This window comes from Ranitomeya imitator, chromosome 3 (genome assembly GCF_032444005.1).
Source record: "Ranitomeya imitator isolate aRanImi1 chromosome 3, aRanImi1.pri, whole genome shotgun sequence".
Lineage (NCBI taxonomy): Eukaryota > Metazoa > Chordata > Amphibia > Anura > Dendrobatidae > Ranitomeya > Ranitomeya imitator.
The window spans coordinates 73484004-73495206 of NC_091284.1; the positions used below are offsets into that span (position 1 = coordinate 73484004).

At 43.1% G+C, this 11203-nt stretch overlaps 1 protein-coding gene across 2 annotated transcripts in view; it reads right to left on the reverse strand.

The window, feature by feature from the left end:
• POU1F1 (POU class 1 homeobox 1) overlaps positions 1-10567 on the reverse strand; it is a 30304-nt gene extending 19737 nt beyond the window's left edge. Inside the window, exons 1-3 of one of the 2 annotated variants that reach the window (XM_069760043.1) lie at positions 10426-10567; positions 8198-8200; positions 7326-7394 (exon numbers count right to left, since the gene is read on the reverse strand). In XM_069760043.1, coding sequence (XP_069616144.1) covers positions 7326-7394; positions 8198-8200; positions 10426-10567 — 214 coding nt within the window. Of the gene's footprint in view, positions 1-7325; positions 7467-8197; positions 8201-10425 lie in introns of both variants that reach the window. The other variant, XM_069760042.1, reaches the window with a different exon arrangement.
• Positions 10568-11203: the final 636 nt, after the last annotated feature.

The following is an 11203-nucleotide window of genomic DNA, read 5'->3' on the forward strand; positions in this document are numbered from 1 at the left end:
TCGGGTTACTAAGCGCGGCCCTGCGCTTAGTTACCCGATGTTTACCCTGGTTACCGGGGACCTCGGGATCGTTGGTCGCTGGAGAGCTGTCTGTGTGACAGCTCTCCAGCGACCAAACAGCGACGCTGCAGCGATCCGGATCGTTGTCGGTATCGCTGCAGCGTCGCTAAGTGTGACGGTACCTTTAACCCCTCTGTGACCTTGGACGTACTATCCCGTCGAGGTGCCCTGGGCCTATCTGACCCTTGACGGGATAGTACGTCCTGCCCTTTAATGCGATACCGCGACTTAAGTCGCGGTGATCGCATTAAAATTCCGACGCCATCTCACCTGGGGGGAGATGGCCTCGGCATCCAGGGCATTGTCGCCGCCCACCCGCCCTCTCGATCGCTGTGATTGGCTGTTCAATTCTGAACAGCCAATCACAGCCATTCTCATTGTTTCAGCCAATCGGAGCGGCTGAAACAATGAGGTCACAGGCTAGGATCGAGTACCGATGTACTCGATCCTAGGTCCGGTGCCTGGCAACGCCAGGCACCGGCAAGAACACCCCGGATTGGCGCGATCGCCGATCGCATCGATCGCGCCAATCGCAGGGCACCGCGCGGTATTACCGCGCTGTGCCCTGCCGGAACCTGCGTGGATCGGTGCTCTAATAGCACCGATCCTAGGATAGGACACAGTGCAGGCCCAGCAGGGCCTGCAGGAGCCGATTGGCGCGATCGATGTCATCGTCGATCGCGCCAATCACAGGGCGCAGCGGCGATCACGCTGTGACCGCTCTGTGCCCTGCAGGTGACCTGGCTGTGACCTGCCTAGGATGGCGCGAACAGATCCGATCCTAGGCAGGTCACAGCCAGGTCACCAGGAAAGCTCTGATTGGTGGGATCGATGTTATGGTCGATCCCACCAATGACAGGTCACAGCAGCAGCATGACCGCTCTGTGACCTGTCTGTGTCACCTGCCTGACCTGTGTATGACCACTCTGCAGGGTCCTCATTCTAGCTGAGGATTCCTACAGAGCGGTCATACGGCTGGATCTCCCTGCTGGATTTTGTGCCTGGATCTCCCTGCCGTGCTGGGTATTGTGGTGCCACAGCAGCCTGTAGCACCACAATCCCTGCTAAAGAAAGAAGACAACTAAACGTAAGTTTTATCCCTGATCCCTGCCCAATCCCCGTTCATCCACCCCAATCCCCGTTCATCCACCCCAATCCCCGTTCATCCACCCCAATCCCCCCTTCCCCCTCTTTTTACCCCCTCCACCCCCATTTGTGCCGCCTCCGTGCGCACATTTAGTAGCCGCCGAGCGTTGATTGGTGACGCAGTTCACCGATCAACGCTCGCGCTCGCTTTTTTTCCCTCACCCCCGTTGCGCCAACTCCGTACACACATTCCGCAGCCGCCAAAGTTTGATAAGTGACGCAGTTCACTTATCAGAGTTTGTGCCTGCCGTTTTCCTTTTTTTTTTTTCACCCCCCTTTTGCGCCACCTGACTACAACCGTACGTTTTGATCACTGATCCCTGCCCAATCCCCACTTCCACCCCCATCTCCCTTCCCCCTCTTTTTACCCCCCTTTGCACCTCCTTCCGTGCGCCCATTTAACAGCCGCCGAACGTTGATTGGTGACGCAGTTCACCGATCAACGCTCGCGCTCGCTTTTTTTCCCTCACCCCCGTTGCGCCAACTCCGTACACACATTCCGCAGCCGCCAAAGTTTGATAAGTGACGCAGTTCACTTATCAGAGTTTGTGCCTGCCGTTTTCCTTTTTTTTTTTTCACCCCCCTTTTGCGCCACCTGACTACAACCGTACGTTTTGATCACTGATCCCTGCCCAATCCCCACTTCCACCCCCATCTCCCTTCCCCCTCTTTTTACCCCCCTTTGCACCTCCTTCCGTGCGCCCATTTAACAGCCGCCGAACGTTGATTGGTGACGCAGTTCACCGATCAACGCTCGCGCTCGCTTTTTTTCCCTCACCCCCATTGCGCCAACTCCGTACACACATTCCGCAGCCGCCAAAGTTTGATAAGTGACGCAGTTCACTTATCAGAGTTTGTGCCTGCCGTTTTCCTTTTTTTTTTTTCACCCCCCTTTTGCGCCACCTGACTACAACCGTACGTTTTGATCACTGATCCCTGCCCAATCCCCACTTCCATCCCCATCTCCCTTCCCCCTCTTTTTACCCCCCTTTGCACCTCCTTCCGTGCGCCCATTTAACAGCCGCCGAGCGTTGATTGGTGACGCAGTTCACCGATCAACTCTCGCGCTCGCTTTTTTCCCTTCAGCCTTTTTGCGCAACCTCCGTACACACATCCCGCAGCCGCCAAACTTTGATAAGTGACGCAGTTCTCTTATCAGAGTTTGTGCCTGCCTTTTTTTTTTTTTTTTACAGGTTTTTCTTCTCCTTTTAGCATTTTCTTTTCAGATAAGTTTGCACAAATCACTATCCCCCCACACATACACATACAGTTATCAATAAAGTGCACCCAATCACCATATTCACACAAAAATGTCCCGCTCGTCCCGTTCGTCCCAACAGCGCTATTCATTGGAGGAGGCATATGCTTTCCTTGCCTCCGACACTGATAGCGAGGGAGAGGATCCCACTTTTCTTCACTTTTCTGATTCTTCATCCTCTTCATCCTCCTCCTCCTCCTCCTCCTCTTCCTCCTCGGGTCCTGCGGAACCACCACGCAGACGCCCCAGGACAGAAGATGAGGCAGCCCCCACCACTCCTGAACCAGCGCTCCCCACTGCGGAACCCACATGGACCTCGCCCCCCGAAAATTACGAGCCACTGATTCCTGATTTTGTGGCAGAATCAGGAATCAAGTTTGACACCACGGGCCTCACAGAAACAGACTTTTTCAAAGTCTTTTTCTCTGAGGATTTTATTAACCTCATGGTGGAGCAAACTAATTTGTATGCTCGTCAATTTTTGGAGCAAAACCCCGGTACATCATTTTCCAACTGGTCTCCTGTAGACGCAGTTGAAATGATGCAGTTTTGGGGCCTGGTCCTCCACATGGGGATCGTGAAGAAGCCAGAAATGCGGCAATATTGGAGTGTAGATGTTTTATATAACACTCCAGTATTCCGAATGGCCATGGTTCGGAGACGTTTTGAGGCCATCCATAAATTCCTGCATTATTCCGATAATGCACAGTGTCCCGCACGAGATGACCCCAACTTTGACCGTCTGTTCAAAGTTCGGCCGGTCATCGAACACTTCAACAAAAAGTTTTCTGAAGTGTACGTGCCCAAAAGGGACATCTGCGTGGATGAGTCCTTGGTCCATTTTAAGGGGCGGCTCGGATTCCGTCAATACCTGCCCAACAAAAGGGCCAGGTACGGAATCAAACTCTACAAGCTGTGTGAGAGTGCCTCAGGGTACATCCACAGGTTTAGAGTGTATGAAGGGAAGGACAGCAGGATTGAACCCCCTGAGTGTCCTCCTGTCCTGGGAGTGAGTGGGAAGATCGTGTGGGATTTGGTGCACCCACTGCTGGATAAAGGTTATCACCTCTATACTGATAACTTTTATACCAGCATCCCACTCTACAAATCCCTCTCTGCGCGAGGTACCGCAGCCTGCGGTACTGTGCGCAAAAATCAGAGAGGCCTCCCAAAGACGCTACTTCGGCAGATGCTCAGAAAAGGTGAGAGCAAGGCCCAATGTAGCGACCACCTGCTGGTGGTCAAGTACAAGGACAAGAGGGATGTCCTTCTCTTGACCACCATACATGGTGATGGCACAGCCCTCAGCACTGTACGGGGTACCTCTACACACAGGTCTGCAAACCGGACTGTGTACTGGGCTACAACAAAAGCATGGGGGGGGTTGATCTCTCTGATCAACTCCTCCAACCATACAGTGCTTTGAGAAAGGCCAAGGTGTGGTACAAAAAGTTGGCCGTCCACATCGTACAAATGGCAATGCTCAACGCTTTCCTGCTGTTACGATGTGCACGCCACACCGATACGTCGTACCTTCAGTTCCAGGAGGTAGTGGTTAAGGCCCTGATATTTGGTACTCCGGAAGGAGAGGGCCCCAGTACTTCCGGAACTGAAGGTGCTCGTATCGTACCAGGCCAGCATTTTCCGGGGGTGGTCCCGCCAACCGGCAGAAAAGGTAAGCCGCAAAAAAGGTGCCGAGTGTGTTACAAAAGGGGAATACGCAAGGACACCATTTATCAATGCGACACCTGCCCCGAAAAACCTGGCCTGTGTATGAAGGATTGCTTCAGATTGTACCACACCTCCATGCACTACTAATTTACTTTACAAGAAAGCGTACATTAGTTCCAAAAAGGGGGCACATCTAGATAAGTTCCTTGGGGGGGGGGTCTAGGTTCCAAAATGATGTCACTTGTGGGTTTTTTTTACTGTTTAGGCACATCAGGGGCTCTGCAAACGGAACATGACGACCGCAGACAATTTCTGCATTCCAAAACGTCACAACTTCCCTTTCGAGCCCCAACGTGTGCCTAAACAGTTTTTTCCCACATATGGCGTACCAGCGTAATCAGGACAATTTGGACAACAACTTTTGATGTCCAATTTCTCCTGGTACCTTTGGGAAAATTAAAAATTGGGGACTAAAATATCATTTTTGTGGGAATAAATAGGATTTTTTATTTTCACACCTGGGCATTATATACTTTAGTGAAGCACGTGGGGGTTCAAAATTCTCACCACACAACTAGATAAGTTCCTTAGGGGGTACAGTTTCCAAAATGGGGTCACTTGTGGGGGGTTTCTACTGTTTAGTCACATCAGGGGCTCTGCAAATGGAACATGATGCCAGCAGAACATTCCATCAAAGTCTGCATTCCAAAACGTCACTACTTCCCTTTCGAGCCCCAACGTGTGCCCAAACAGTAGTTCCTCCCCACATATGGGGTATCAGCGTACTCAGGACAAATTGGACAACAACTTTTGGGGTCCAATTTCTCCTGGTACCCTTGGGAAAATTAAAAATTGGGGACTAAAATATCATTTTTGTAGGAAAAAATAGGATTTTTTATTTTCACGCCTGGGCATTATATACTTTAGTGAAGCACGTGGGGGTTCAAAATTCTCACCACACAACTAGATAAGTTCCTTAGAGGGTCTAGTTTCCAAAATGGGGTCACTTGTGGGGGGTTTCCACTGTTTAGGCACATCAGGGGGTCGCCAAACGCGACATGGCGTCCGATCTCAATTCCAGCCAAATTTAGCTTGAAAAAGTCAAACGGCGCTCCTTTCCTTCTGAGCCCTGCCATGCGCCCAAACAGTGGTCCCCCCCACATATGGGGTATCAGCGTACTCAGGACAAATTGGACAACAACTTTTGGGGTCCAATTTCTCCTTTTACCCTTGAGAAAATAAAAAATTGGGGACTAAACGATCATGTTTGTGGAAAAAATAGGATTTTTTTTTTTCACGCCCGGGCGTTATAAACTTTCGTGAAGCACTTGGGGGATAAAAGTGCTCATGACACATCTAGATAAGTTCCTTAGGGGGTCTAGTTTCCAAAATGGGGTCATTTGTGGGAGGTTTCCACTGCTTAGGCACATCAGGGGGTCGCCAAACGCGACATGGCGTCCGATCTCAATTCCAGCCAAATTTAGCTTGAAAAAGTCAAACGGCGCTCCTTTCCTTCTGAGCCCTGCCATGCGCCCAAAAAGTGGTTCCCCCTCACATGTGGGGTATCAGCGTACTCAGGATAAATTGGACAACAACTTTTGAGGTCCATTTTCTCTTTTTACCCTTGGGAAATTAAAAAGATTATTGCTGAAAGATCATTTTTGTGACTAAAAAGTAAAATGTTAATTTTTTCCTTCCATGTTGCTTCTGCTGCTGTGAATCACCTGAAGGGTTAATAAACTTCTTGAATGTGGTTTTGAGCACCTTGAGGGGTGCAGTTTTTAGAATGGTGTCGCTTTTGGGTATTTTCTGCCATATAGACCCTTCAAAATGACTTCAAATGTGAGGTGGTCCCTAAAAAAAAATGGTTTTGTAAATTTGGTTGTAAAAATGACAAATTGCTGGTCAAATTTTAACCCTTATAACTTCCTTGAAAAAAAAAAGTTTGTTTCAAAAATTGTGCTGATGTAAAGTAGACATGTGGGAAATGTTATTTATTAACTATATTGTGTCACATAACTCTCTGGTTTAACAGAATAAAAATTCAAAGTTGGAAAATTGTGAAATTTTCAAAATTTTCGCCAAATTTCCGTTTTTTTTCACAAATAAACGCAAGTTATATCGAAGAAATTTTAGCACTATCATGAAGTACAATATGTTACAAGAAAACAATCTCAGAATCGCTAAGATCCGTTGAAGCGTTTCGGAGTTATAACCTCATAAAGGGACAGTGGTCAGAATTGTAAAAATTGGCCTGGTCATTAACGTGCAAACCACCCTTGGGGGTAAAGGGGTTAAGTTTGGGTTCACTCATCTCTAGTGATATCTCCTTGATCAATGGAGTCTGACAACTGAAAATTGCTCTGACAGCCAGAATCTGGCACTTTGTCCCATTTGAATAGAGCAGTGCATGGGACTGTCAAAGATAGTGATATTCAGTGCTGTCACATAGAGAATGAATGAAGCGGCACTGCGCATGCTTGATCACCCCTTCTTTCAAAGAATACTCTTTTCTACAGCCATATTTGTAGTTTGGGATCAGTTTTCAAGTTTATAAAAAAAAATATATATCTAGCAAAAATACAAACCAATATTTCAACCATTTAAATGTTCCCATAGGCGATGGCCATAACATTACTTCAAATGCTGTACATGTTTATTGGTATACATAATATCCTTGAAACTAAATACAATGTGCGGACTAGGATTGGGTTCTATTGTACAATGTTGGAAGGGACATTTTGTGACCACATATTTATGAAACAAAATAGGTCATGAGCACAATAATTTGGGGAATGCATTATTGATGAGCGAATATACTCGTTGCTCGGGTTTTCCCGAGCACGCTCGGGTGTCCTCCGAGTATTTGTTAGTGTTTGGAGATTTAGTTTTCATCACCTTAGCTGAATGATTTACAGCTACTAGCCAGCCTGAGTACATGTGGGGGTTGCCTGGTTTCTAGGGAATCCCCACATGTAATCAAGCTGGCTAATAGCTGTAAATCATTCAGCTGTCGCTAGGAGAACTTAATCTCCGAACACTAACAAATACTCGGTCACCCGAGCAACGAGTACTCTAGCTCATCACTAGAATACATAAAAGTTTTCTCTATATAAGACTTTATTAGCTGCATTACTTAAAAGGAAATGCACCATTATACTGTAGAAAATCGACAACTGAAAGCTTGTACCTGTCATGACTCCATAGGTCGATTGCTGGTTTCCATAGTGGCATGATGGGTTTGGGTAGTGAAGTCCGGCTGGTGTATTTTCCACAGAGAAGTATATGTGACATAATTTAGGAATTTGGACCAAAGACAAAACAGACGGGACTGGTAAGAAAATGTACATGTATTCAAGAATATTCATAGAATTTATTCCACTGCAATTTGTTATCCTGTATTGTCAGTGCTTGATGGCAATAAACATGTTATAGGAATTCTTCAATCATAATCCTTTCACAATTATGGAAAATCTGGGAAAAAATACAAAAATAATTAACTTTTTATATACTTACCTTAAGGCTGTGTTTCCAAGATGAGTTTTTGATGCTGAATATTTTCACAGATTGAAAAACCACTATCTTACAGGTCCAGCAAAGTGGATGTCCAGTTTGGAACATGCCAATTTCTTTTGCTGGTATGTTGAGTTTTCTGTGCAAATTTGACTAATAGAAGTGCACTAGGTGCAGAAAATCTGCAGCTAGCAGACGCATATGCGTTTTTAGTGAATTTCCACTGGGAAAACTCACCAAAAATGCATGTAATACACACATGACTGTATCAGTGAAGTTTTGTTAGAGCCAAATACCAGGAAGAATCAAAAACAAAGCAGCTTTTTGATAGCGTTAGACACCAAAAAGAGACAAAATCCACACTCAAAAACTCAGGAAAAAAATGCAATAAAAAATGCAATGAAAAAAATGCAAATAACTTAATTTAATAGGTGCAGAAATTATGTACAACATCAAAAAGTCATCAAATGCTCATTGAGGGAACGTAGCCTTAATGATCTTCATTCCCTCATGGCTCCCTGCGTCCATGACACTTCTTTATGAATAAACTTGCTTGATACCAAGTGAATGTGCCTACAAGTAGCACAGGGGTGGCACGCCAAACTGGATCCCTACTTCTTGGGTCAGTAAGCCTCTTGCATAAGATAAGTTGGGAAAGTTATTGGGAGGGGGCTTGGATGCATATGCTCCAGGTTTGGGGGGAACCAACAAGCCTCTATGCCCTGGTCAGGATATTTAGACATAAGACTTGGTCATCGATCTAATAGATGGATGACAAATATTAGACCTTTTCCACCTAGCAGAAAGCTGCATCTTTAATAGTAATGCGCTACTGCCTTGGCATTTCTTCGACTCCACCAAGAGGACCCTTCTTTATTTAGGCTCTATTTTTTTACATGACCTCTATTATGACATTAGTGAACTTTTACTACTTTATTACTTTCTTATACATTGCATTCTCCACTCTTTTCGCCTCTATTACTGGAAGATTGGTATATTTTCCAGTCCAAACAAGAAGAAAAGAAATTAATTCCAGATCCTAAAATTCCAAATTTATTCAAAGCATACAAAACAAGTCATCAAGGCAACGCGTTTCTATTGCTCACCGGTGATCTTTGACTGAGGTTAGACAAAGAATGCTGGTGAGTGCCTGAAACGCGTTGCCTTGATCACTTTTAGATTCATTGTTTTAAATGCTTTGAATAATATTTAGGAATTTTAGGATCTGGAAATTCTTCTTTTTTGCTTTGCTTTTTAAGTGTGGTCACACGGTTTTCTTGCTTCTGTACAACCAGAGCCGACTAGGTGAGCTGGTTTCAATTTTTTCCCCACATATATTTCACAGTGACTGGAGTTCTTGGCTCATTACAGTGGGTCACCCCATGTTAAGGTTTTGGTTACTATGTGCCTAGTTCACACTATTCCGACTATATGACTTATTTTTGGAGCATGTCTTTGTTCTAATATTGATCTAAAAAAAATTTAGTATTGTCTTTTGTCATTTGTGCATTATTTTCTCCAATGCATGTATAGCACCAAAAGTACAGAATTTTATCTTTTAATTCTAACTTTTTTAAAATAAAAGCTCTTACTGATCACTTAAAAGAAAACCGCATTCATCGATCATTTATTACCAACCCAATTACTAGAATATGCGTCAAACACTTTTTGCATCGAAATCTTCAAGCTTTACCCCTGGTTTTTATACAGCTTTCCCAAACTGCTGGATAGCAATTCTGCCCAGTCATGCAGTGCTATATACCCCGTTATTTATCTGGTACAACATTTATTTTAAAATGTAATTACGTAATTTCCTTTAAAATTTATCACATTACAATTACTGAGTTTTCACGTTTTTACTATTTTTTTTTTTTTGTGGAAAATTTTAAACTGCTCCATGGAAGATCATAGTACAACAGTAACAAAAAACATAATACAATGACAACAAAAAAATAAATTTACATTAAAAAATATGTAAATATATTATAATTCAATATATACCTATTCTAATTACCGTATTTATTCTAATATTTAGGATTGATGAATTATCTATAATAACTTGAGCCATGGGACATACAATTACTAACTTAGGGCTTATACAATCCGAAAATTTATTAACAGCAAATAACAGAAATTTAGCAAAAAAAAAAACATATAACAATAACTATGAATAAGAAATGTAAATCACAGCAAAGATCTGAACATAACTACTTAGTTCCTTGCATATGATAAAACGTGGAATTAGTATAATGGACACATACAGATGCAGCAACCTTGAAATAAAGGTTCATCGCACAGAATATATTAATTTGGCGTGCAATTTGCGTAAAGTGTCTGATCTGAGACATCATAAGAGAGCAGAAGTGATAGGTACATTTTGTAGATGAGTTACATTAATGCCATGATGTGCCGAGCTACTTCACTAATAAAGTTTTTGCTATAGAATTTCTAATTTATTTCAAAATGTTTCAATTAAAAATATACAAATTTCATAAAATTACAGTCATTACTCATATTCCTATATATTTTTTTCCTGCAATATGGTAAATAAATGGTAGTTTAAATAAATTAGAATCTATATAATTTTTTTATAAGCGGCAATTTCATATTTTTCCAATTTTCTAGTTTAAGCAAAACATAATTAAACATCATAAGTCAGATAGAAAATGATCATCTAAATTAAGATTCCCGATGATCTAGATACACACTGGTTTTTAAGGTTGGTAATATAAGAAGAAAAAAAACAAAACAATAAAAGATGATCAATTTGGAAATACCTGTGGAGACCACGTTAGTTGTATGATTGGTGACAGGCAGATACTCTGCGGTGCCGTGATGCATCCTAAGGGGGAAAGTGGCTGAAGAATCAGAATTTATAGGAACAAATGTATCAGCTGTCACAAAAGCTTGGAAACTCATCCCACCAGAGAATGGTAAAAAAGTCTATAGATGAATTGTTAAAGTTTTCTCTTTTGGGAATCTAAAATGAATCTTTCAAGAAAAGTTTTCTTTGCCTTGCATGTATGCATTAAGGGACTGCCTGGTGGGCGCATAGCGTGTGCAGGTATTTATACTCCTAGGAAATCCCTGTATCCATGTTAATGATTTCTTCCCAGGAGATTGCTACATAAACGCATCAACTGTCCTTCCCACCTCATATAACAATACCCGGCCAATTGCTCGGACTAAACAGAAACCTGAGATGCTCTATTCATCGAAATGACAGTCTACGTGCACTGGACCATATAGGTGTATACAGAGGTCTGATGGCTAAGCCTGGTAAACCTGAACGAATATGGTCCCGAAAGATTTAGGCATAAATAGTAATATAATAGAAAAAGCGAACATCATATAATGATCATGACTCTGTTATTGTATTAAGGGTATCAACCCTTTTTAAACCGCGGACAATTTGTATTTTTTCTTTTTCATTTTTTCCTCCCCTTCAAAAGTCATAACTCTTTTTTTTTTTTTTTTTTTTTTTTTTCTGTCGCCATAGCCATCGGAGGTTTTTTTTTTTTTTTGGACAAGTTGTACTTTTCAATGACACCATTC